Raw genomic sequence first — 27913 nt, forward strand, 5'->3', positions numbered from 1 at the left:
GGACAACAAAATGATCAGGATTTCAAGCAGTGTGATTCCCATCAGTTGAAGCAAACTAACAAACAAAGCTGATTTATTTTTCACCATTGTCCTCTCCTTTATTCTCCTCCTCCCTCTGGGAAGAGATGTCAAAATGTGTGAGTAAAACTCATCTGACATGTTGCTTACTTGCCTCTGGCTTTGTGTGTGCGGGAGAACTGACATTCAGTTCCATACAGCAAGCTGAGGACACAATTGCCAAGTCCACTCAGTCACACGTGACCTTTTACAAGAAGCCTGTATGAGCCGTTCCACAAACTGATTTAAGCCAATATGGCCTCTAATAAAGTGAATGTGTGACAACTCCTGTGCTAGGCTCATTCAGTTCACATGCACTGAGGTTTCTGCCATGTGCGCCTTGTCTCTGATCCTACCATGTTTTCAAAAGCCAGATGGATGATTTCATATAACTGATCTGAGAAAGAATAATCTCTACTCAGAAACACATTTAAATCCTGACTCTTAATGTAAGACAATTCATTTCTGGAATTACTGGGCACATTATTTTACCATCTGAATCCATCATGCTCCTCCAAACATATACAAGAATTCACCTCTTCAAAGAGAAAAAAATATCCCAAGTACAAATGACATGTTGAGCTGATAAAGCATTTAACAAGTGCCCCCTAATACTTCCATAATAAGAAGCTCATTAAGGGACAGCAATGGTAATAATTTAATACTGTTTAGTACATCAGTACTTTCAATTCTTTATTTTTTTCCAGGAGTTTCAGGAGAGGATCAAAATAGACCCAATTAGTCAGCATGGGTTTGGTTGTTCTGCCAGCTGAATCATCTCCTAAAGAACATGAACCAAGTTGCCCAGGCTTGACAAGACCCAGAGCTTCAAAGAAAGACGTCAGCCGGGGACGTGGAAGGGTGACTGGAGGACAGAGTGAAGCATCGGCAAAGAGAACCAAAACAAACAAACAAAAACAAGTAAACAAACACCACAAAAGAAGGAGGTGTGGCTACCATCCATGTCACCTCCCCTCTTCTGGACTGCTTTTAATTTGTTCTGAGCTTATAACTCTTGCTCCCAACTGAAGCGGATGACTAGAGTGAACATGGACACGCATGTAAAACTAGACTGCATGAGAGAAGCCTCCCATCAGACAGCCTCCTCTATTGATATTACACAGTAGTCTGAAATGCATAATAATGTTATCATTTAAAAATCATACAGCACTTTCTCACAGTCTAACCTTTGTTAAACACAAAATGGAGTGTAGCCCTGTGCTGTAATAGTAAACTCCCATTTGGTTAGATTTACAGAAGGCAAAAACGACCAAAAACATGAAACACATTAAAACACATTGTTTTCAAGAAATAAAACAGAAAGGCTAAATTAAATGTAACAGACAATTAAAACAACCTTGACCTGTGCAATGTAATCTACAGGAGTAATACTGAAAATAAAATAAACACAGCAAAAAAGGACCAATGGCTCCCTGACAGCATAGTTTGGACTGTGAATTCTGTCAGTTATTGATAGACATACACTCACACCAACACCCACATATAACAGTCTAAAACAGTAAACCTATCTAATATGATAAACTACCGTTGTAAGAAAAGAATGATAAACTGCTTGACATTACAGGCAAAAATGCAACCAACGTTCACAGCTTTCAAGTTGACTATGAAAATGTTTAAATGTTTGTGTACATGTCCTGTTAGGCATTTTCCCACTGTATTTGGACTCAAAAAATGAGAGAGGGAGAGAAAGTGGGAGAAAGACAGGCAAAGAAAAACAGGGCGAGACAGCGAGAGATATTAGTCTGTACATATGAGCCTGTTTAGAGGCCTGGTCAGCCTGAGTCGTACCATGAGGAGGCCCTGCTGTGGAACACTCGCCTCGTATGCTCACTGCCCTGCATGGAGCATAGTGCGTGTGTGGAAGCCTCAGCACACACGGCACTGTGTTTCCATGCTTAAGTGCAAGGCATCTGAATGCAATGCTTCAACACGAACTCATCCTCCCACTTATTCTCTCCGTTTTTAATCTGTTGCTGCCTTACACCTCGCATAGATCATTTCTCTCACTGATGGATCAGACAGATAGCTTGGGCAACTCTGACCTCAGTGAAATAAAGATTCTTACAACACACTGTGCATGTATGACAACATGTGCTACTCTGTGTGCATGCGTGCATCTGTGCAGGTATCATTTCCACAAATACATAAGAAATTTGGAGAAGAAAAAAAAGTGAAGCAGACTTAAGAAGAGTGTTGGGGATGCATTTCATTTAGAATTCTTTGAGTATCGAAGCCCTTTTTTGGGGTTGTGTTTGTGTTGCAGTTGTTTTCACAAGGGAGACACTTCTACTCCCTATATTTAAACCTGCATGTGGAAAATCTTGGATCTTGCTTTAGGCCAACTCAAGTGTGTGAAAAGACAATCAACATCTTGTATGAGTGCGTTGGTGGGTGAGTTAGAGTGCAATGGTTTTGTAGAAGAGCGACAACCCCGTTTGTCTCCTTGGCAGATGGCTTGGTGAGAAGAGGAGGTCCTGCTGCGTCCTGGTAGTGTGAGGTGGGGGAACAATACAGCTGTTTGCCCCCATATGGTGGGCCCTGCCTGGGCTTGGCTGTGTCTTCCTCCACTGGAGTTAAGCCAAGAGGAGAAAGGAAAGGATTTGAAAAATGCATTTTTAAAAAGAAAGTGAGGGAGTGTTTTTGGGGTTAAGGTCCAAGTGTCCAAGCAGAGCACAGGCTTCACTAACAATGGAGTGCTGTGAGATCAGTTCCAGGGAAGGGATGCAGTTCCTCACTTTGGTAGGGCGACAGGGTCTGGTGGTCAAGGGAGCAGCAAAAAACAGAGAAAAGCAAGAGAGAAAGGACAGAGGAGAAAAAGGAAACATGCTCGCTCTCTCTCTCCCCATCTCTCTCTCTCTCTCTCTCTAAGGCAGTGGTGGTGGGGTTTGCTGTGAGCCTCAGGCTGGGTGGTGGCAGTGGAAAAGCTACCATAAAAAGTGCTCCTCTCTCCCCCGCCCACTCCTCAAACTCTTCTCTCCTTTCTTCTAGCACCCGCCATCTGACCTTTTATTCAAAGGACATTAGATTTGCTGGGACCTGAAAAAAGAAAAAGTAAAGTCATTAAAATATTAGGCATTAAAACATTTATACCATTATTTCTACTGCAAGCATTTTTACCATTATGTTGACAATCAAAAATTGCCGATTACAGGAAACATTTCTATACTGTACTCTGCTTGCATTTAAATGGGTTGCTAGGCTACATGGTTCCAAATGTGATGTTTTAAACAAAAGGAATCCAAGAGTTCTTTGCTAAGGGAGCTTTGATCAAATCTAGGTCACTCAGAAGTGTGGCCATAATGGATTTACTGTTGTTAAGTCTTCAGTACTGACTAATCCAAAGCACAGCAGCATAAATCGAAGACACACAACAGGACAGACACATGCAAATGCACAGACACACGCACAGAGGTGCAATGAGACGCACTCTTACCTGTTGTTTGTTGCTTTGACATGCTGCGCTCAGGTGTTTAAACCAGAGCAGAGCATTCATTCTGTTCCCTGCCTGGAACTTATAAGAGTTTCCTGCACACACACAGCAGAATGAGTCTTAGTTTGACATAGACAGTTGCATGTTCGCTGGTCTCTGCCAAGAAGAGTGTTTCTTCACTCTCAGTTCCCTCTTTACTTTCTCTCTACCCCTTTCTTTTCCTCTCCCTCCACGGGCCCTTCTCTGACTCCCCAGACAGAGCATCATCTGCTACAGGTGCAGATTCCCTCCCCTATTTTCTCTCTCCTCTCACTCACACACACACACACACACACACACACACACACACACACACACACACACACACACACACACACACACACACACACACACACAGCTGTAATGATGTCAGATCAGGAATGGCATGAGGACTGGATGAGTAGCGAAAAATGATAATCTTTGCACATAACACATTTCGGTGTTGCAGACAGCGTGTGCGTCTGTCTAGACCATGCCTGTACACTGGCACATACCAAATATCATTACCCTGAGAAATGAATCCACATTTGCATAATATACACACAAATAATAAATCATGAACACTGCTAAAATCCTGTAGTCCCCTCTTGTGAACTACACCATGAGCGCCATATACTCTCGAACTATAACGTGCTGACTATATGATTGTATTCTGCTTTTACAGAAAATGCAGATTGGTTTGTTCTTAGCAAGCTGTTACAGAAGAAGCACTGTTAGGATTCATCCCAGTGCACCAATTTTAAAGACTTGGATATTCTATATATCCCCAGCAAGTGGTCTGTTCTTAAGAAAGCTGGGGTTAAATGTCCTGCCTGGTGTGTAGCCCTGTGAGTTCGATGACACTCACCATGCTCAGAGTCTGTCAGCAGGAAGACATCAGGATGCTCCGGATCGTCTGCCATCATAGCCATCAAGCCCACCACGGATACACACTTACTGGCTGTGGACTTGAACTGAGAGGGAGAGACAGAGAAAGAGAAACTTTTTCATGTGGGCTGGTGTGGGGTGTGGGGTGTGTGTGTGTGTGTGTGTTTCTTTTCATCAGTCCCTGTCGCTCCTGTGAAATTATAGGTCTTTGTCTTGGCTCTTGACCAGTCAGACTGTCTAGAGTTCTCTCTCTCACTCTGACTGACTGTATCTGTCTGTCTGTCATATGCACTAGAGCACAATGGAAATACGAAGCACTAAAGCACAGCTCGATCTCTCGCCCTGTTACAGACAGTGCAGACTGAACCACATCAACAATTCTGAGTGAGACTTTCAGGATAAACTCACATGCTTCCTCTCAGTGGCTTTGAGAGACTTAGCAGTATAATAGTACAACTGAGTACCACACAGGGCTACCCAGTACTTAGTCCAAGAAGCCACCTACAGAGAGAAAAAGAGAAAGATATACATTTGATCACAACGCATATCACAGATTAAGGGGTACACACCCACACCCACCCACGCACATATTCATTTTATTATGTTAACTATAAATTCATTTATTTTTCAGTTCTCAAATAAAACTGAACTGAAAAGGTAGAGTCCTAGAGAGAAAGAAACTTCTTCAGGCCTATAAAAGCCTACTGGGGTGGGTGTGTGTGTGTGTGTGTGTGTGTGTGTGTGTGTGTGTGTGCGTGCGCGCGCATGCACACACACACACACACACACACACACACACACCTAGATTTTGGTCAGTTAATAAAAGTGATGGATGCCATCTGAACATTTAAGTTAACGGTGAAGATCAAATAACTTGTGTGATGTCAGCTGCCTGTGTTAAATCACAATTGCCATGGGAGCAATTTGTGCCATACAGTACATGAGACGGTGCTTCACTCTAATGGATACGGAGAGCCAAGTGACTGCATCGCATCAGGTATGAGACTCTTTCCATAACTGTAGCTGACTACATAGAATGCCCTAAAGGGACAGCCGTCCCAGCCTACCCATTCAATATTGTAACCTCAACCCCAAATGTACCCACTGTGGACAGCGATAAGAGCACATCTTATTAAAGTCTGGCAGGCCAGGAAGTCAGTCAGGAAGAAAAAAGATAATTAAGAAAGGGAGGGGGTGTAATAAGATGAACAAACAGAATGTGAAGAGGATGTGGTTGTAAAACTCTGTTCTCATAACTAAACTTAAAAGGCTAGGGTTTGGTTATTTTACTGCTTTGTCTTTGCTAGACATTACTACACCCCCACCCCCCCCACCCCAACTACAGGGGAGGTGAAGAAGAAAGACTTGAAGTTACAGTGTGATGGCATGACAGAGGCTGGGTGAGTGGAGAAGAAAAAAGAGAAACATAGAAGCAAAAAGAGCCCAGGCTCGGGGTGGCGGGTTAGAGGAGTTACACAACCGTTCCACAGCGTCGGTACAGGCAGAGTGATGTGGAGAGGAGAGCTGGCATGATGGGAGGATGAGGCTGGAAGCAGCCGAGACGCGTGTGGAGTGAAGTCAGATGAGACATGGTGCTGTGAAGGTGGCTGATGAGGCGTGAAAGGATCAGCAGACAGAGGGAAAAGGTTATGTGGGAGTGGGGAGGACGCAAGGTGGAGGCCAACAACACTGAGGCATGCTCCATCAGGGAGGTTGGGGGAAACATGGAGGAGGGATGGAGAAGGTCTGAGAGGGAGGGTGGTGCAGTAGGGTGGAGCTCTCACTGTGGGTTTCTTGCCCTCCTTGAGGAGGGTCTTCCTGCGTAACACTCCCTGGACGGTCACGGCGCCGGGGTAGAGGTGCACCGCCAGCTCCTCAGATTCCGCTGAGCTACAGAAACATGCACGTACGCACGCACACATTAAATACTCACAATGAATGCACCCAGCTAACAAGACACTTCAAAGAATAGGTTTGGTTATTTTGAATTCAATACTAGGTCTTGCTGTTGTCCACGCCACACACTTCTTACATCATTAATAACTGGTATTGTTGGGAGGTTGTGTAACACAGCTGCGAACATATGTCCAATGAAACAGAAGCACTCCACGAGTCTCAAAAAATGAGTCAGGAGGGTAAGGTGAACAAGAGCATGGCACAATATAAATCCTAATTTAGTTCAGAAGCACTGTACTCATCCATTAAACCAAACACACACAACCCTGTATCCATCCATTACATCAAACATACACGCGCGCACACACATCGAAGAACCATATAAGGAGCAGAAAGGAGACCCACACCACAAAGTTTTTGGTCTGACGAGAGAAGGAGCGAGAAATAACCATGAAAGAGATCTGAGGGCAGGTACATGTTTAATATTCTATTGTGTAGTCTCCTGTCTTGCACGTGCACACGCCACACCCCTATTTCTGTAATGTGGTGTGTGTTGAGCTTTGCAAGAACTACAATGTCATTTACTCAACACTTAACGCACTAGATTTGAGATCAGAGCCAGAGAAAGACAGGTAACTGCAAAGCACGTATATCACTAGAAAACACTACATGTATTCACAGTGCACAGCATAAGTGTACTGCCAGTTCATTTGTCTTCCTTCACTGACTGTCAGAGCAGCATGTGTATGTGTAAAAGGTGTGATGAGTGAGAGGCAGTGATCGCAGTGGCTGCTCCAGGAGCAGCTAGATTTGGATTTACATTAAGCAGAGGCTGCAGCAGAGAATCACCATCACACACACACACACACACACCCAGAGAGAAGCCCATCACCTAGTGCTGTTGCAAAATCACACATTGCAGCAGTACTATACATGCCATGTGCGGCTGGTCAGCCCAGTCATGAGGGGGCGCAAGAAAGGGAAAGAGAACACAGAGCCAGAGTGAGCCAGAGAGAGAGAGAGAGAGAGAGAGAGAGAGAGAGAGAGAGAGAGAGAGAGAGAGAGAGAGAGAGAGCGCCCCACAGTGGCTGGGGTTTACCTGCTGGGCCTGAGGCCTCCTCTGTACGAGATGCGGCCTACTCGCGTGACTGGGCCCAGAGAGTGGTAGAAACGCGTCCTGTAGGGTGTCAGTCATAGCGATGCAGTGATCAGTGCCAGCCCTCATACATACAAACATGTATGTTCTCCCTCCCTCTCTCTTAGACACACACACACACACACACACACGCACACACACACACACACACACACACACACACACACACACACACACACACACACACACACACACACACACACACACACACGGCAACCTTCTACGAGGGCTTCTCTCGAGCGCCTGGCTCTTCTGCTTGTCTGGCTTGAGACAGATTATGCCACACTCTCATGCTAGCTCTTGTGCGACCAATAGCCCCAAAGACATCTGGTGGTTCATAGTATGTCAGCTTGGGTTGTCTCCATCATAACGTTAGTGCAGCTGGAGTGCCAGACCAGAGGAGGCACACATTAGTAGAGAAAGCAGATGGTGCTGCGAGCCAGAGGAAAGCTAGATGAACATCCGGAGGCATGAAGGGGTCATGCTGTAAGAGCAAAGCTATGGGCTTTGGCTCAAATGATCTTAAGCAGCCCTGGGCCAGGTGCCAGCACTACTCAGACACGCTCAGGTGGTATGGCAGACACAGACACGCACTGCAGGGGGATATGGTGGCTGTCATGGCTCACAAACACAGGCTGCTAGTAGAAAATGCAATATACACTTCTGGACAAACTTCAGCCCCCCAGCTTATGGGTTTGCATCTTTGCATTAGACTCACAAAACTGGTGTGGTAAGGTACACTGGGGAAACACATTTTCGCAATCAGAAAACATAATTATTCCAATACATTACAATGACAACTAAATATATTATCTTGTAAACACATTGTAATGATTCACAAAATGGTGCATGACTCTCTATAAAACACAAAAGTGTAACGCAATCGGTATTTTATGAGTATTACACAACTGTAATTTACTTAAGAGACTTTCAGCCTCTTCTCACAAGCTGGTTCTCTTATAGAATTGCACACTGACTGTTTATGCAAGTACTCCATATGTTTCTGGTTGACCTATAATGTCCATGTACACTGTGAGAGCGTGTGCACATGTAAGAGAGCCTGGAATTGTGTGCGTGTATGTGTGCACGTGCGTGTGTGTGCACGCATGTGTGTGTGTGCGCGCAAGCACGTGTGTGTGTGTGCAAGCATGTGTGCGTATGTGTGATTGAGTAACAGAAACATAGAAACTAACCTCTCAAATGCAGGCCAAGACATCTCTTCACTGAGTTCAGAGCCTTCACTGCTTCCTGCAGCAGTAATGAGAAAGAAAGGAGGTGACTGTCACAGATTACACAAATTTCATCCATGTTGTTTGTGTATTTGTTTTTGGGTGGAAGGATATGGGCTGGTTGGTATGGGTGCATGCCTGTGTATGTATGTATGTATGTGTGTGTGTGCCTGTATGAGTGAGATATCACAGAACTGCATGGAGATTTTGGCCTCCGTGTGTGTGTGTGTTACAGATGAACAGTATGGAGATCTGTCTGCCCTCATGTATGTGTGTGAGCGTGTGTGTGTCTGAACGCGTGTGTGAGAGATACCCAATGATATGCCGCTGGACAGTGTGGAGCTCTCAGCCTGTCCCCGTGTGGGAGTGTGGCTCTCCAGCACACTGTCATCTAGCAGGTGTCTGGATCCAGCGTTGGGGAACGTTGCACTCTTAAACTCCACTGTATTCATCTTATGAATGAAACTAAGGCAGAAAAGACAAAGCTTAAGGCTTCTGAGAAAACGTCTGGAACAAGATCTAGTCCTCAGCTTTGCGATAACATAACAGACCTTAACAGACCATCATCTATTTCAGTCTTTTGATACATGTCTTGTCTAATATTACCTGGTGCTACATTTAATTACTGACCGATATAAAATTATTATTACTTGCCAAACCCAGTTTTTCACTGTAACTGTGATGTTGAATTTCAGTGTATAAAGGCAAAATGACAAAGTCCAAAGGGAAAAATGGGATTGGGGATAATCAATAAATATGACTAAAGAGAGAAACAGAAAAGGAATACTGAAACAAAAAAAAATTAAGGCTACAAGTTAATGGCACAGCTAAAGAATCAAGCCTTAAACAAGCTCAGCTGTACTAATGAAATGCATGAATGAGGAAGCAGCAAGACTGCGCTTGTGTAAAGGCTGGTGAAGCATGGAAAAGAAGGGAACAAGTGAAGGTCACCCACTTGTAGCCTAGGCTGTGACACTTCCTGTGCCCGTACGGGAGGAGGTTGCGAGGGGAGGGTGGAGTAGGCGGGACTTTAGGAAGGGCACCCTCAGCTACATTACCACGGCGACCACATAACGGAGAGCCAGAGGCATCAGGTCCTAAGTCGAACACAGGAATGAAAGGAATGAAAATGCTGTGTTTTGATGTGTATGGAGTTCCTTTAAATGGATTCATAGGGAACCCCTTCTCCTCACCTACAAGGTCCTCTCTAGAGGCAGTTGCACGGGGTGTGCTGGTGGCTGGCTCAATCTTTAAAGACAACCTAAACACAAAATTAATTTTAAATTCTCTCTCACACCCACCCACACCCACCCACCTTCGCCTAAAAACACACCAAATAAAAAATATGACTGGATCAAACAAACACTCACTTGTAGTTGTCATCCTCCACAAACTTCTGCAACTCCTCAATGTAGTGAACTGAGTTCAGATAGTTCTGGACATGAGGCAATTCTGGTATTTCTGAGAGAGGAACACAAATATCGGGTATTTCAAAATTGAATTAGTGTACTAACATTTTTGTTCATCTGCATAATCATCTTCTTCTTATTACTGATCTGTAATATCAGAAAGATTTTCAGTTTTATATCCACAAGTATAGCAAAGACATACAGACAGGCGCAACAGACACACAGGCAACGACAGGCAGACAGACCGTAATCACAGGATCTTTGCAGGTCTGAGATTATTCTCAGTATGTTGTTCATTAGATTGGGAGCGCTGCTCATTTTCCCAGAATGCTGCCAGTGGAGGGGTATGCTGAGTCTATGTAGGTCAGATCAGACAAGTACATACCTAAAGAAAGTACACGCACGCACACACACAGACACATGCAGCAAAATTAGTTTACAGTTTATTTTTTGCATTCATGTGTGCATGCAATTGTCTGTTCATCACTATCATGAAACTGTGTCAACAGTCTTCAGCTGTGAACAGAAAGCGTACAGGGACAACAGGGTCATCCAATTTCTTCTGAACGCAAACCTCCTACTGTGGTCAGCAATCATCCAAGCACATTCCTCTCTTCTTGAAGCACCAAATAATGGGTTTCCAGTGTTTCGAGGTGTTTCAGAGTCCACACACAGCTCTGTGTGTGTGTGTCACTGGATAAACAGCATGAGAAGATTCAGCTTGTTCATAAGGAAAAGAGAGGCCAGGAAAGAGAGACTCAACTCAAATGAGGAACAGAAGAATGCCTCTGGCTGTAGACGAAATGATTATTTCAGATTGGATAAATATTTGAAAGCATTAGGAACATTACTACTGAAAATATTAACATTAAAAAGAAATATGGGTGGCTTTAAGGAAAAGGAGTATGAGTGCTTAGGAACAACTAAGAGCATAGGAACAAATGACTGGGTTAGTGTTTTCCAAGGATCCGGCTTCAACTGAGGACATTTATTTTAGGAGCCATTTTAAAACATGCTTCTTTTTTCTTCCATAAAGGTTATCCCACATACATGTGCAAAGTGCAAATTGACGCAGTGACTGAAGACTAGATAAAAAAAAAAAAAAAAAAAAAAAAGTTAACTAGTTTATCAACTGCTTCCTTCACCATTCTTAAAAAAACCAGAGAGAGAGAGGGAGGGAGAGAGAGAGACACGGGGGCTGGGGGGGGGGGCAGCAATAGCAGGGCAGAAGTGAGACAGTGCGAGTGAGAGAAAGTTAGTCAGTGAAATGTAACTCAGATCTCTGTTATGAACAACAGTGTGGGAGATTTCACTGAGTGAAAATCCCCCCCACCCCTTAGGGGGAAGAGTTCTGTTCATGTCTCTCTCACCTCATTTGAGCTGATGTAATCCAGCCTGCATGTGGCAACCCCCTCAAAACACTCTGCTAAAGTAAATTAAATTCTAAAACATGAGCAAGCATACATACATTACATAGCATCTGCAGGTAAAATCCCCAGCACTAATCACTATTAGCAAATGCTCAACTACAATTCACACCACAGGTCAAATAACTCACACTGACTCACATTACCAAAAAAAAAAAAGTATGCATGAGTGAGAGAGCATGACACACACACACAGAGAGAGAGAGAGAGAGAAAAACCTGTTTCCATCAAGACAACTTCTTTCTCTGGCAAAAGAATGAGGGTCTCAAAGGGAGAGGAAACATTTGTAGGCACTGGTTTATTCTGTCTCTACTTCATTTACAGTCTCTTCCAAAAAAACAGTTTGGGGGGGGGAGGGAAGTCACCTGACCCCCACACCCTCTGTCCCAGCCTCTACTCTCCACCCCTCCCCTCCCTTTCCCGTGATTGGTGAAAAAGTGGAGGCGGCATGTGAAGAGGGCTCAGTCTCCAGAGCGCAAACTTCCAGAGCCATGCCCGGCTCTGCAGCTGCTGACGCCTGACCCCGGAGCCTCGCCACTGGCCTGCAGGGCCCCTGGTAACAGGGAGCGTGTGAGGGGGTAGATCCAGAGTGGAGCTGTCCCAGAGAGGAGGCCTTAAACGTGGGATATGAGACACGAGTGCAGCCCCGTGGACGTCCACAGAGCCTCGGGCCCGGCAAGAAAGCAGAATCATAAGACCGGATAAAATTCGAAAATATACTGAAATACACAGAGAATATCCACACAGAGAAACACAACCATCTGCAAACATCCACAGAGCAAAGGTAAGTGAGCTTGTTATTGTACTTTTTTCCCCCTCTCTCTTTCACACAGTCCTCCTCCGTGTTTGTTTGGCTCTCTGTTTCTCAGCAGCAGAGACACATCCTCAGGAAAGCCTTGCTTCTCTCTCTACCCAGCACATGCTTAGCATTGCTGTGGAGTTTTTCTTTTTTCTTCCAAAAGAAGCTTCCCAGCAATCCTGCTCAGAGCCAGATAAGAATATGCCCACTCCCCCTGTCCGAGTTACACAGCAGCCCGGAACTAGGACGAGGATCAAAGAAAGCTCCTCGCTAAACCATCTGCTCAGAGCAGAGGCTGTTTTCTGCCTTCCCGACCTTCAGCGGACTGACGTGTAGGTTTGTTTGTTGCTAAGCGCCTGACTCGCAGCAACTGGTCTGCACTGTTCCAGGGAAGCGGGAAGGCCCGAGCTTGATGTGGTCTGGCCTGAGGAGTGGATTTGTTTTACTGTGGGGCTGCAAATGCTCGTTGTGTGGAAATGTTTTTGGAGAACCATATGCTCCATATTTGCAGTGTTCTTTAAGACGACATGCTGTGATGTCTAGAAACGCTTGGTTTCTAAAGAGTGCTCCTCCATTGTTTGAGATGGAATAAGGGGCTCCATTCATAAAAGCAACATTTAAAGAAAAACAAACCATCAGAGACACAAGGTCATTTAACCCTAACTGCTTCCTCATGCAGAAACACGGAATCTGGTCACTCGATATTCTCCCTGTGTGCATGCGCACACGCACGCGCATGCGCTCACGCACGCACACGCGCTCGTGCAAACGCACACATCAGCATGACAGTGGATGCTTTGAAGACTGACCCCACAACTTGGCTGCCACTCCCCATAACATGGGCCACTTCGCCTGGTCAGAAGCATGGGGTGTAGAGAGTGCTAAAGCACATATGGAAACACACACACACACACACACACACACACACACACACACACACACAGGAGAGGGTAGCACTGCCTGGACACTAGTATGAATCTCATGCTGCTTGTGTGATTAAGAATGTAAAATGTGGCCCAGTAAAACCCTATTAAAAACCAAGTGACACCATTTTATCTTAAATAAATGTAACCTAAAAGCAACTGCATACCAAATGATGGGACTATATGGAGATTAAGGAAGGAAACCCTACAAGCAGGGTTAAAAACGCACAGCCCACCATGCCACACCACCCCGCTTTTCTTGAAGGAACATTCCGTGCTTGAGAATCTGGCAGCCATTCACCTGCCGTGAGTGTGTAAAACTCCCGAAAGCAGCACAGTGTCAAAGAACTGACTCAATCTCTAGTGCAGTCTATTCCCTGAGGAAGTGTGGTAGAGACAGCTTCCTTGCACGAGTGAATGATGGAAAGAGGACCCAGGAAGAAGGGATGACGTGTCAGTAAACTGGTTCCTGGCATGTGGAAGAATGATCTGCTCCCAGTCTCCTGGTAAAAGGCCATTAGTGTAGTGTAAGATGTATTGCCAGTATGTAAGAAAAATGATAAGGGTTTGCCAGGGGGAGACTGTGTGCGCGCACGTGTCACACCACACCACTCTGCAAGAAACTTGCTATGGTGGGCATGCACTGTTGTAATGTCATTGAACACTCACTGGTTCACTACACATGCAAAACACTATTTCAGCATATACATTAAACAGGTAGGATTAATAGCTGAACATCTAATTGCATACAAATCAAACACTGCAAAACACACTTGCATCACAGTGCCTCCTTTGAGTTTTTCTCTGTACCAGTATACCATCATACTCCGGGTCATTTATCACACCCGCATACAAGTTTACCAATAGTTGATGCTACATCTCTTAACTCTGGTTCTATCTTCTGTTACCATATTATTCAGCAGCACATTTGCAGGGTAGATTTGCAAGGAGCTCTTAATGCCACGGAACATTTCTAATTGGATCCACTTCTCTCTCAGGCCTCCAGGAAACCAACACAGCGTGACCACTTTCTTTCAGCACAGGAGAAATACATGCAGAGGAATGTAAGACATTAGAGTTACACACAGACCCACACTAACATTCACACACGCGCAGCACACGTCACTGCTGGTCTGACCGAGTTCACCGTTTAGACAAAACACAGGCTTCATTTCTGTCACAGAGCAAGATGACCTCTCTGTGATTTGCAACCATGTAATAGGACAATAAAGTAATACCCTATAACCATAAACAGATCTGGATATGACTCTTGTGGTTGTCTTCAAGCACAAGGGCTTATTTGTTTAAACACACACACTTTTTTTAACCTTGTCTATAAAGGTTTGGTAGGCCTGGCCACTTAAAACAAAATCTCTAATAAGTGGTCTCTCACAGTGTCCCACGCGCACACACACACACACACACTCACACACTCACACACTCCCAGCAGCAGACACAAAGGAGGCATGTTCAGGGCTTGTAACTCGAGAGTATCTGGGGGCTGGTAGACACCTTAAACCCCTTAAACCCTTTTCTGAGACTGCAGTCAGAAGAATGGCAGTGTGGAGATTAGAAGCACTGAAACACAGGCCTAAGGCTCAGGAAAAAAGACTTTAACAGCTGATGGAGAGCAGTCAGAAATCAGAAGTACTGGAAAGGGCTGTTTACGTGTCATGGGGCAGGAGACTGTGCTTTCCAAACCAAACTGCTATTCCTGAAAGGCCACGCTTCGTTGAGTTTAGAGGGTTCTTTTAATACTGCACCCCAGGCCTGTGTGCCCGGTCTTCTCACTCCATAAATCCAGCACTGCACTCTTGCTCTCCCCATCCATGCCAAGCTCAATTTCCCCTCAGACTCTGTAAAAAGGTGGCGTGGGGTTACAGCTTGCAGCCGAGGGCACAGGGGACAGGCCCCCCTCCTCTGAGCTTTTCTCTCCCAGACCTCTCTAGCTCCCTGCAATGCCTCGTTTCCGCTACCTTTCATGATGTCAGTGTTTTTCTCCAATGTGAGTAAGGGAACTTCATGTTGAGACTTTTTGGCTTGCTGATCTTTGGCCCTGCTTGAAATGTTGAACTGTGTCAGTAATTGCTGCCATACCAAATGCGTATGCGTGTGGTCTCTGTTGCGTGGAAAACCAATACACTCCACTTGCTAAAAAAGCAAGTTTAACCTACTTTACTACTTCCCCCATTTCATTCCCCCCTCCCTATCTCTTACTCACACAAACACACAGAGGCTGCATGTAAGGGCAGTGAATGGGGCTCCCAGCATCCTGACACATCCCACCATGGGATCCCCTCTCGCTGTACTCTTCCTCGCCCTCTCTGCTCCTCGGTTATTTCCTGACCCTATGCATCTTCCCTTTCAGCCTCAACCACTCTCTTTTCTGTGTGTCCCCACAGACCTGGCCCGGGAAAGTCTGATGGCCAGATGTGGAAATCGCTAATACCGTTATAAAGGCTGGGAAATACATTTAGTATTAAAATAAATAAATCACATCCAAGGCCTTCTAACCTGTCTGCAATAACTCAGGTGTGTTTTTTGTGTTTGTGGTCACACACAAGCTTGTGTGTTATGGTTTGGGTGGAGCTGTGTGTATGCACGTGTATGTCTGTGTAAATACTGGTCAAATTAATAAAGTCGATCAAACTGTGTAGTAATACTTAAAGCATCACTTTCTGGATAATCCTAATATTAAAGCTCTGTAGTGTGCAGGCGAGACCTTCAGAGGTTCTGGAGTTGCATGCACGTTTCTGAAGCAGGCTGCTAATATTAGATAACAATTAGATTGGCAAGTTCTTAATAAGAACCTTCTCTTTTGGAATTTCATACATTCCTAGTAAATTAAAATTATACCATAACAGCATTTGGTAGGTTTGCTTACTAACAATCTCTAACCTAATGATTAAAAGTTAGCTGGTTTTCATCATAGTCCCATGTGGAAAAACAATGCGATATAGAAACTATATAGAAGCTATTGTCAGTAATCTCAAAATGCACTCAAGATATTCTACATTAGAGGATAATTCTTCACTGAACCACAAAGCATTCCTGGTTCCACTCTTCTCAGCAGTTCTCAGTTCTTCTCAACTCAGAGAGCCAGTCTGTCAGTCAGACAATCTGCTTTTTACTCCTTCATGTAATAACTTTTACTCTTTAAATATCTCTAAATCTTTAGACCAATAAACTTTATAAGGTACTTTTCACAAATCCTGACTCTTTATGACAAAGTGTTATTCCTAATGAAACAGCATATATGACACACAGTTCTACAATAGATGATACAACAGAAGAGATGAAAGGCTAACCCTCAAAGGAGGTTTGACTGTTTTTAATGTGCCTTTCATAAACTGCAGACAGACTCTTAAAGCACAAATGTGTCAGTGAGATGCACTGTTTGACTTAGCATAGGACATTGTGAAAGATTATAAAAGCTTATAGCTTAGAGGACAATTGATGTTCAAAAGCTGCCAACATCTAGCAGTCAGGGACACACTAACAAGCTCTGTTTGAAAAATTAAAGGAGGTGAGATTTCATAGATGGCACTGGCAACCAACATGGATAGCAAAAGAAAAATATCTACTTCTTTGCTAAAGCTTGCTGAAAAAACAAAAACAAGGGAAGATAGAATTAAAATCCATTTGAGTAATTAAAATATATTTCATGACAAATCCACTTGGGAACATCTGGATATTTTCAAGCAGGATGGTAAGGAGGACAAAGCCAGGAATCAGGTCTTTGGCTGCTGGCATTTGTGTTGAAAGCTTTGTAATTGCCACATGGCCAAAACTTACTATTCGTTTAACACCTTCCTCAATGCAATCACAATGCATGATTCTATGCCCTGAACCACACAATGTCAGAAGAACAGATCTTTGATGGCTTCTATAACCGATGTTGGTGTGACTGTGTCCAACAAAAACAACTAAACAGATCTGGTATATCAGTTCAAAAGGTCCTAAGTGTAACGGAAGGTTTTAGAGCCTGGCTTACCAGTTATGCAATTGCGGACAACTGGCCAAGGGCTCCAATGGCTGTAGCTGTGGAGATGGCAGAATCAGGCTGGTCAGGCTGGTGAGGCCGGGGAAGGCGAGAGAGGCAGGTGTGTGCTGGCAGCACAGACAAGGGTGGGGGCAGGCTGGCACTCCTGGCATTTATGCTGTTCTTTTCTGTTGCACCATGGTCTTGGAGGAACATTATTTCACTTTATACCTGTATATAGCTGGAATTACAATACGAGCCTCTGGACTCTTGTCTAGACTAGACAAACCGGTATGTCGGCTCCAAATCTTTACAGCCAAGCCAAACACACCAGTCTCTGTTATTAGTACTCAATATGCAGAATAAACAGTCCAAGACTAACACTGAGACACAATTCCTTCCATCAGGTAGCCTACGGCAACAGAGCAGACAAAGAAGGGGAGCAACATAAACCCTGAACAGAGACGAGCAGCCCATTACAAGTCAACAACCCACTAAAAGCCAATGACCCAGAGGCTGTTGACTTGTTTGGCTTTGGGTCATGCTGGACGCGTCAGCCGTCCACTACCAAGACCCCCCCAGGGCCAAAATAATTCCTCCAAAGCAACTGTGAAGAAAAAAATTTGCAATCCGTTGTGCCGGTATCCACTAGATACGCCATCAATGCTAATCTGACTGAGTGTGACAGGATACAGATGGAGACAATCCTGAGGCCTGAAGTCAGTCATTTTTCACGAAAAGTTGCTCTGGACAGGTAGCAGGACAGTCAGTAGGACAGCTAATGGACGCTTTAGCTATCTAACCCATTTTCCTACCTCCACATGTCTCCTATTGTTTTGTCTTTAGGTTCTACTGGTTCTGCTCCTTGCTTCCTTTACCCTTCTCTCCCCTCCAACAAGCACTGCTGTTTCTTTCTGCTTATGTTGTCCTAGTTTTGTCCTCATCAGTCTGTGTGAGGTATCAGTTTGAGCCATTTTATTTGTGTGTGTGCGCATGTATGCGTATACTTATGTGCGAGAGACTACTGAAAAATACTTTTCATTTAAAAATCTGTGCACAAAATTGAAAAATGGCTCAATTCAACAACCTGAAGGGAAGAAATGGAATGAAATGCGGGAATTTCATCAGACAAGGGAGGCCCTTACCACCCCTCAAACACTACAGGATAAACTGCAGGATAAAGCAGGTTGATAGAGATATGAGGAGATACAGAGAGAGAGGGGTAAGGAGTAGAGGAGAATACTTCTTGTACTTAATTTGGCCAGCAGGCAGTCAATAATTGCTAAAGGCACCAAATGCTCAAAGCAGTTCTGAAACCAGACATGGCCCAACAAACAAAAAAAAACAGCACAAAAAGAGAGCTCAAATGAGACTTCAGAAATAATTGGCTAAATCCAAAGTTTACCTCTCTTGGAGCACATAGGTCAGCATATATTTATGAAAAGTGCAGAGAATCAACATGGCTCACAGTCTTTGCTGGCAGCTTCACAGTCAGTTCTAAGGGATAATGTAAAAACTGCCAGCCGGGGTGTGTGTGTGTGTAAACTGCAACCAGGTATGCTGACGTGGCCTTGGCTTCATAGAAACCCACATGGCAGTATGGAAGCATGAAAGACGTGCATGATCGTGTGTGTGTGTGTGTGTGTGTGTGTGTGTGTGTGTGTGTGTGTCTTGGAAGGTGTGTATACCAAAGTGAGGCACTTGAGTGAATGCAGATCTGAGCATCTGCTAGGTGCTGAAAACAGAGCAATGCCAAATAGTAACCCCATACACAGAGTCCACAGCAGGGGACATGCCAAATACTCACCCCCTGCAGGAAGGCCGCAGTTTGCCATAGCAGAAAGTGAGTCCCTGGTGGAAAAAGGGGACTAAATTTACCCATGGTGCAGGATGACTGGGGCATGGACGCCAGTCAAGCCAAAGCACAGGCAGGAGAGCACGTTTGCTTTGGCAGGGGCTGAGGAACAGCCGTGACTTTAATGTCTGAGTGCAGGGGAAGGAGAACGGACGCCTGAATGGAGCAGAGAGGGGCTATGATAAATGAGAGATTAGTGGAGGGCTGGAGGGCTTTGGGGCACACTTCAGACAGGACTGGGTGTTTAAAGGCCAGTTTGCAAGGAGACAAAATCGCATTGGAATGCAGCTGAGGAAAGGTGCAGTGTAAACAACCCACTCTTTGGCTGTTGCACTTCCTGATGGGATTCTGCATGTACAGAGCAGTGTTTCAGATCGCTACCACTCCTGCATATCAGGTCAGTGCAATAATGGCTGGAGAAAGGGGAGATTCGGACTTTTTTTTTTAACCAGATAATCCCTGTCTATGATACCAGTTTAATCTTACTGAAACTATTACAATAAGATTGAATATCAAACACCAATTAAAATAAACATGAAACACTAGGCTAATTGTGGACTCCCATGAGTGTTGAAAAGCTTTTGATGAAACAGCTTTGATGCTAGCTAACAGTACCTCACATCAGCATCACATGCTAATGATTTCCAGCTGTAAAGAATTAATAAATGTAGCAGCTGTCTTTTCCTTAAAAAGGTCTTTTGAAGTTCACCGGAGTTGCAATTCATGGCTTCCACATGAACTGCTGTTTTAGGATGTTTGTATTGCATGGAAGCTTCTTCTCAAGCTTTAGATGTAATCTGGTTTCATGAGTCTGAGATAAACCAAGCTGCACAGCTGGTCAAATGGAAGGCACTAGCAAGCCCTCTTCTGCATAATACACAAATCTCTGTTGCTGTCTGCTCATCTCATTATTTTTCTGCCAGCACCTCCACAACACAGAGAAACCTGCAGCACATAATTAATCAGAACTGGTACAGACATGCCCTCTGCTGAACTTCATCAATCAGAACTTGGTTTATCCACACACTCCTCTCTCTCTTTCCATTAACTCCATTTATATGATAGGACTTGGGTACCTTGCACGTTCCATCTGCCATTCCATTGAGCTGAAGAGTCAGTATGCGAGGCAGTACCATTAGGCCACGCTGCCTGGCTCCCTGTGCCTCTTCCTTGCCCCGCCTCAGTCCCGTCCCCACGGCAGCCATTAGGTGCATGTCAAGAGGAGATTTTTGTTCTTATGTTATGTTCCTGGAGTGAGAGGGCTGATACTCTGAGAAGAGCATGCAAGGCTGCTGTGGGTGTCAGAGCTGAGTGAGGTGTTAAAAAGGCATGTTCTCTTCTCATTAGTGTTCTTCAGATGTGATGGAGAGCACAGTCTGAACTGCCCCCTCACGTTGCGCCCTTTCGAACGCTGAAATGCTGTTGACTGACGGCTGTGTTCCTTGTTTGTTTTTTATAGGTGAATTACTCAGCTCAGTCTGTCACCGACAAGACTTGGCCTGCGCAGGCCCAGGCTGAGGAGGAAGAGGGGAAGTGAGGAAGAAAGAGGAGGAGGGAGGAGAAGAACAGTGCAGCAGCCATGAAAGTAGAAAAGTGGAACCTGGGGGTACTTCTCTGCCTCTCCCTCGTCGCCCTTGGCACCTGTCCGCTCAGGCCACGAGCCGCTGCCTTCGCGGCAACCGCCGCTCGAACGGCGGACGATGCCAAGAGGTGCGCATACACGTTCCTGATTCCACAGCAGCAGATCACGGGCCCCATCTGTGCATCAATCACTGGGCCGCAGGCAGACGAAGAGCGGGTGACACGCATGGACATCTCGGTGTTGCGAGACGTGCTGTCCAAGCAGCGGCGCGAGATAGAGACGTTGCAGCTGGTGGCCGACGTCGACGGCAACCTGGTGAATGAGATGAAGCTCCTGCGCAAAGAGTCACGCAACATGAACTCACGCGTGACACAGCTGTACATGCAGCTGCTGCACGAGATCATCCGCAAGCGTGACAACTCTCTAGAGTTGGCCCAGCTGGAGGCACGGGTTCTCAACGTCACGTCAGAAATGCTGCGGCTCGCCTCGCGTTACAAGGAGCTGGAGATGCGCTTCGCCAGCCTGGCCGCCACCGTCAACAACCAGTCTGTGCTGATCTCTGCGCTGGAGGAGCGGTGCGGTCGTGCCTACAGCCGCCATGAGCCCCCCGCTGTTCCGCCACTGGTGCAGGTGGTGCCCGAGAGCATCCCGGTCGCCGCCGGCCGCTTCACCAACGAGATCCAGCGCGACCACAGCAACCGTGCTTTCCCACGCGGCTCGCGCATGGAGGTCCCACCAACCACAGACCCACTGGGTGTGCCTCTGCCACCGCAGGGAACGCTCACCTCAGATGGTAAATGGGGGCATCAGAGCATGAAGCTGGGCCTGCTAGGCTCTGTTTGACCTCCATAGTCAGTTCTGTATTATATTAGGTTGCATATTTTGCAAAGACTTGTCCAGGGCTGAGGGGGCTGTGTGGTCAGTACTTGTAGCATGGTCATGCCTGGACTTGTAAGGGAACATGCTAGGTGCAGAAAAGCAGAGCTCAATAGTTTCTCTAGTGTATGAAAAAAGGTCCCAAAAAGATCCCAGAGTCCAGTGCTACTCCTGTGCTGTCCAGGAGCTCAGACGTTGTGTGTATGCATGCATGCATGCATGGCCACCCACCCACATCCACCCACACCGTAAAGGAGCACAGTCTCCAACAGTGAATTTAAGCATAAACATTGATTTTTATGGCAATGTTTTTCTATTAAAAAAATCATGCAGAAAATGAAGCATGATGTTATAGCTGAAAGCAATAGAGGAGGAATCAAAATGTGTTCAAAACAAAGTCAGAGGCAGAAGTGAATGAACACCTAGTGAACATGTATGGCACTACAGAGGCAGTGGTCCTGCGCATAGACAGACACACATGCAGCATGTTCCTGCAGAGTGGAGGCTCATGTGGCTGTGATTCTGAGTTAGGAGGGAGAAAGCAGACTTCACTGCAGGAGCAAGTCACATCAGACAGCACACAATGCTGAGGGATGGAACAATAAATACACAGGCACAGCAGACACACAGACGAGAGTGCGCACACACGTAGCTGAGAGGTTGAGCATTGGTGCAGGAATGTGTCATTTCACATTTGAACATGTTCTGAAGCACAAACACGATAAAAACAATGAAAACCAGCTGTCCCACAGTCATCCAACAGATTCTACACCTGCGACAAGACTGATATACGAGCACCAGATTCAGGGAGCTGACACACAGCATCCACATCACCATACCTAATGAAACCAGAAGCCACACCCACACGCTTGCACCACCTTTCCTCTCTGCACTGTGAGGCTGCCCATGACTCCACAAGCCTCTGTCTCTCACTACTGCAGTGCTTTTAGCAGATGCAAAGGGCTGGCACCTGAGAGGGAGAGATCACCAGACAGAGAGAAGGCTCTCAGGGGCTTTAGTGGGGTTACTCAGAAGAGGTAAAAGAATTCATAGGGCTGGTATGAGCTCAAGCCTTGAGCATTTTAACAGGGCTCTTAATGACATCAGGGCTCATAGAACACTTACTATTTGCTAGTGCCAGTACATCCTTTTTTTTAAAAAACACTTAATACATGAAGCTTTTCAAGAACCCAAAAGACTTAGATGTTAAAGAATTATGGTTTTGATCAACACCCAATTCCACAAGAAGCCTGCATCTGTAGTAAATTACAGGGTTTTCTCCTACAAGAGTAATTTGAACCTGCAGTGTGATTTATCTTCATTATTATTTATTATCATTTAAAAGACTTTTAAACTGTGGTTACAGAACATGAGTGAAAACAGACGTTATAATTACACTGACTTGGATCAGGTCTTCAGAAAAGAGCAGAGCTGCTGCCAGTATGTCTCAGTCTCCTACACACACCACAGACATGTCCTCTTCATGATTTTTCATCTCATCAGGAGAAACACTTATACTTTTGGTGACCGTGAAGCCCTAGTAGACTTGCAGTGTATGTATGTATGTGGCAGATCCACTAACATTATCAAACCCTTTTGGACTACAAATTCTAAGCTCTAAGCTTTCTGAAAGCAACCTCCAACTCCAATAACTCCCCACAGTACTAGATTTTCCCATCCCACTCTGAGCTCCAGAAGGATGTATTTTCCAGAACATGCTGGCCTGGGCACTTTAGTACGAACAATCCCCCCTCCCCCTGCCAAGAGCAGCTGAGCAAAAGCCTGCCTCACCTAAAATCACATGGTTTCTGGTGGACATGCTAGCCTCCAACAGCCACACCACCGTCTGAGCGGATTCACCCAAAGTAAGGAGGAAATGAGACAGTTGCATGGGCAGGCTTCGCAACCCCAGAAAACAAAGTTGGTCTAGAATGTACCTAACACAGCCTTGCTAAGAAAAGCAGACCTGTCTAATACCTGCTGGGTGCATCCTGCCTGGCTCGAAGGCCGGCTGTGTGTGCTGAAAGGCCCTAACTGATGGATCTGCTGGACATGCTGGGATACCCACCTCCTTCAGCATGAGCACAGAGCTTCCCTTTAACCCAGCAACAGCTTCTCACACAGATAACCAATCATCATCATCATCACCACCCATGCTTGGTCCTCTCTCCTCTCTGTCCAACCCACCAACTCTTCCTGGCTTAATCCCACATAACTGATGAATTTAGCTTAAGGCTGATGATATGGGCATCGTCGATAAGGGAGAGACATAGAGAGAAGAAAAGGCTCAGGCATGCCATCGTCATTAGGAGAGCAGGGTTTAGTGAGGAGCTGACCAAGCACAGAGGACGCGAGGTGTACAGCTGACGGATGTTCAGATATCTCCCTAGGGAGCCACTTCAGCAAGAACAGAGGAGCCCTCAAATCTCGTGGAGCACGGGGGTATTCTAGGAACCCTTAATCTTCACGTCTCTGTTAATAGTTTCACCGGCTTGTTTGTTGACATTACAAGGCTGGTGTGCCTGTAAACATTCACCCTTTATCCATCTTGTTGTCGTCTTCACTCTGGCCTGGATGGGGGACAGTGCATTCTTTAGTCAAGAGAATGGGGTCATAGACCAGTTCATGAACCAAATCAGTCTGCTGCTGGGCAGTGTCCAGCACACAAACCAGCACAACACACAACCTTTCTCCCTCAGCTTCAGGGCTGTGCTAAAAACTATTTCTGCTCTCTCGCACTCTCACTGTCCCTACCTCCCACCCCCCATCCATCTGCCCATCCCTCCCTCTCTCACACACTACCTGTCCCTCTCTGTCCCTCTCTCCCAGGGCCATTCCGAGACTGCTTCAGTGTACGCCAAGCGGGCCACAGCAACAGTGGGATGTATCTTTTGAAGGCAGAGGGTAGTGATAAGTTGATTCAAGCCTGGTGTGAGCACGGGCTGGACAATGGTGGCTGGACTGTCTTTCAGAGGAGGAAAGATGGCTCAGTGAACTTCTTCAGGAACTGGGAGAACTACAAGGTAAGGAAGACAAGCACCCATAGACCCAGACCCACAAATGCACCCTGCCAATTACAATGCAGTGACTGGACACAAGTGAACTTGTGTGTCGAGAGATGGAATGTGCGATGACTGATTAACTGGGCCCACCCAGTGCTCTGCTGTAGAAACGTAAACAATGTCAAAAGATCCAAAGATCAACATTCACCAACACAGCTTTGCCAGGACAGCAGGGAGGATCATAGAGACGAGACGAGACGAGACCCCCCCCCCCCCAAAAAGCCCTGGATGCCACATGTGGAGAGATGCACCACAACAAACCTGAGCACGAGGCTACTCTTTTCAGCCCTGAAGTGCACACACAGCCCTTGAGGTCCCTGAGCAAGTTCACCTTTACCAGAAGAACAGACACAGTTTCCACCTGTTCAAACCTGGCTAATGTGCACATCTGAATCCAGCTGGACAGCTTAGCGTGGATAAGGGCTACTGTTTTAGTGCCCCGCTGCACTCTGGGAAGAGCCCAATTGTGTGTGAGGGAGTGTGTGCATGCCTACTGCCTCTGTCTGCTCTCACAGCATGACAAACTTGCATCCCTAGAGTAGAACATGCCTGTTTAAAAATCAAAGCTGTAAGCAGAAGCAACAGACCCACGTGCTGTGTGCGCGCGCGTGTCTGTGCATGTGAAACACACAAGAGGGGAAAAGGAAAGGGGGGGGGGGAATCAACACAAATTTCAGTAAAGATTATTGCAAAGGCAGGAATCACACAGAACCAAACACTGTATAAATCAGTTTCTCCACAGAGATCATGTTTTTCCTGCAATTTCTACCCACATGCCACCCGAACTAACAAGCCCACAAAACCCCTCCCTCTGATCCTGCCCAACAGAAAGGCTTCGGAAACATTGACGGTGAGTACTGGCTGGGTCTGGAGAACATCTACAGCCTGGCCAAGCAGGGTGACTACAGGCTGCTCGTAGAGCTGGAGGACTGGGTGGGGAAGAAGATCTATGCCGAGTACAGCAGCTTCCGGCTTGAGGAGGAGAGTGACAGCTTCCGTCTGCGGCTGGGCTCATACCAGGGCAATGCTGGTGACTCGCTGACCAGCCACAACGGCAAACCCTTTACCACGCTGGACCGAGACAAGGACAGCTTCACAGGTACAGCTGCCCTGGACTCACGCGCTGCTAACTTTACACGTCACACGCTGAGATGAGTTCCGCTGTCTGCCAAGTCTCACCCTCACCTCCCAAACCAGGACAGGGGTTAAGCCTTTATGCCAATGTGCCATAATCCATTGACTTTCGGGAGTACTATGCAACTATCTAGATGATTATCTTTGTGACTGTCTTTCTGTCGGCTCACTGGCTCTTCTCTGGTCACAGGAAACTGCGCTCACTTCCACAAAGGTGGCTGGTGGTACAATGCATGTGGACAGACCAACCTAAACGGCGTGTGGTACTCAGGTGGCGTTTACCGCAGCAAGTTCCAGGATGGCATCTTTTGGGCCGAGTATGGGGGAGGCTTCTACTCGCTCAAGTCTGTCCGCATGATGATTCGGCCAATTGACTGAGAGATCCGCCCCTTGGAGTCCCATCCCCCACTGCATAAAACCCACCTCCCCATCCCGCGAGTCTCCTAAACTCCACCTCGTCCAGTAGACCTGTTTATTCAGCACAAAGTTAATTTATAGCCATATTTTTTCTTAACCTTTAGAAGAACTCGGAAGAACTGATTAGGCATCAGTTAAGTGGTGACGGTCAGTCTCTGTCCAGCTGTAGACCATAACCCTGCTTGCAATCACACAGGCAGCGGTATGAAAAACCAACTACATCAGACTCCTCACTAAAAAGTCTAATAAGCTCAAATCAGTCTCTGGCCCTCATCCAAACCTCAGGGCTGTTTTTAACCCATCCATCACCTTTGCTATAAACCCTATGTTTGCTGTTTGCTCTTAGTACACTTTTGGTTGTGTATTTGCCCCCCCCCCCCTCCATGCACAATAAGGACTGGAAACAGACTGTGCTGAGTGCGGCATCTGGTTTGATGTGTATTGCTGGTCTGTAAATATACATTTTGTTTGTAAGTTTGTCTTTTTTGTTTTAAGAGTTAATTTAAGAACTCATATTACAGAATTGCCCTTACTCACCTGTTATTTATCAGTAGTTATTTATAATAGTTATACCCTTGGTTATGTTTCCCCCATTATGATGTACACTGAGTTTTTCTCTCTTACATTCATTCATTGTGCAACTGATAAAATCAAATGTCAAATATGTGCCACTACAGTTTGTACATACAAGAGAACTGCCAATCAGAATCCCCTGTTCCATGAGCACTGACAGACACATACCTCAGACACCCCAGATGCACCTCTGAAAGTTGAGGGGACGTTCTAATAGAAGGTGGAACCAGTTACCCGCTCATGTCATGTGCTAGGCAAATTCAAACAAAATAAAAACTGTTTTTAAGTAAAATGCTTTCAGGCTCAACTCTGCTACACAGGTTATAGAGGGTTAAAAAACTGCATCTCAGGGGCTGAGCGAATATCGCGTCCAATTATTCAAGCAGTATGTGGAATCACAGCTGCACTTCCAATTATACAGTTGATTACTCTGCAATATTATCTGAGAGAGGGAGAGAAGGAGAGGGGGAGAGAGAGAGGGAGGGAGATAAAGTGGAGGGTAAGAAAGTGGCCGAGAGAGAGAGGGAGCGAGAGAGAGAGAAAGGAACAAGTGAAGAAAGAGTGAGAGATTTCATGTTAAAAGTATGTAGACAAGTGAAATGGTGGGGAACTCTCAGGACCACAGAGACAATGAAAAACATATTTCTATGTGTCAGGCATAGATAGCAGGCAAGGGAAATTTGGGGGTGGGGGGGGCTTAAAGAGAGAAAAAAATGAAAGAGAGAAGGAGAGAGAAGAAATGGAAATGGCACACAAGAGGAGTAAATTCCTTCCACATAAAGTGCTTTGGTTTCATTTTTAGAAAAGAGTATTTCATAAAACTTATGATTTCCCCCCCTTCACTAGTACCCCTATGGGGCCATCCTTCAAAACATACTCAATTACTCCTTTCTTACAGGGAGGACAGCCATGCATGTTTGCAGGCACACGCACACATGCACATGCACACACAAAAGGTTGTGACATGTAGGGATTCTCCCCTGCCTGGTTCTCATTCAAATGTTCACATCTCCTGTCGAAGTCTCCTACTCAACAGGTCAGGCAGAGCCCAAGAGACTTTAGCCTGTTGAAACCCAGCAGAAAGGAGATAAACAAGGCAGGGGTAAGAGGAGAGGAGTTAAGAGGAGGACGGGTGAGAGGAGAGGGCGCTCTGTTTTTATCACGCCACTTAGTCAGTGA

General features: G+C 45.7%; 2 protein-coding genes across 2 annotated transcripts in view; one reads left to right on the forward strand and one right to left on the reverse strand.

The window, feature by feature from the left end:
• Positions 1 to 737: 737 nt before the first annotated feature.
• ralgps2 (Ral GEF with PH domain and SH3 binding motif 2) overlaps positions 738 to 27913 on the reverse strand; it is a 70008-nt gene continuing 42832 nt past the window's right edge. The window contains 14 exon segments of the mRNA XM_035524549.1: positions 738 to 3114; positions 3512 to 3603; positions 4395 to 4500; positions 4823 to 4915; positions 6199 to 6304; positions 7410 to 7487; positions 8660 to 8714; positions 9009 to 9160; positions 9651 to 9792; positions 9889 to 9956; positions 10066 to 10156; positions 10350 to 10407; positions 10409 to 10426; positions 10428 to 10489. Coding sequence (XP_035380442.1) covers positions 3085 to 3114; positions 3512 to 3603; positions 4395 to 4500; positions 4823 to 4915; positions 6199 to 6304; positions 7410 to 7487; positions 8660 to 8714; positions 9009 to 9160; positions 9651 to 9792; positions 9889 to 9956; positions 10066 to 10156; positions 10350 to 10407; positions 10409 to 10426; positions 10428 to 10489 — 1151 coding nt within the window. The 3' untranslated portion in view covers positions 738 to 3084.
• On the forward strand, positions 12007 to 27026 carry angptl1a (angiopoietin-like 1a). Its single transcript, XM_026995929.2, has 5 exons — positions 12007 to 12315; positions 20550 to 21465; positions 24378 to 24571; positions 25439 to 25709; positions 25935 to 27026. The coding sequence occupies exons 2-5, from the start codon at positions 20670 to 20672 to the stop codon at positions 26120 to 26122; spliced, it is 1449 nt and encodes a 482-aa protein (XP_026851730.2). The 5' UTR covers positions 12007 to 12315; positions 20550 to 20669; the 3' UTR covers positions 26123 to 27026.

Source organism: Electrophorus electricus, chromosome 3 (genome assembly GCF_013358815.1).
Source record: "Electrophorus electricus isolate fEleEle1 chromosome 3, fEleEle1.pri, whole genome shotgun sequence".
NCBI lineage: Eukaryota > Metazoa > Chordata > Actinopteri > Gymnotiformes > Gymnotidae > Electrophorus > Electrophorus electricus.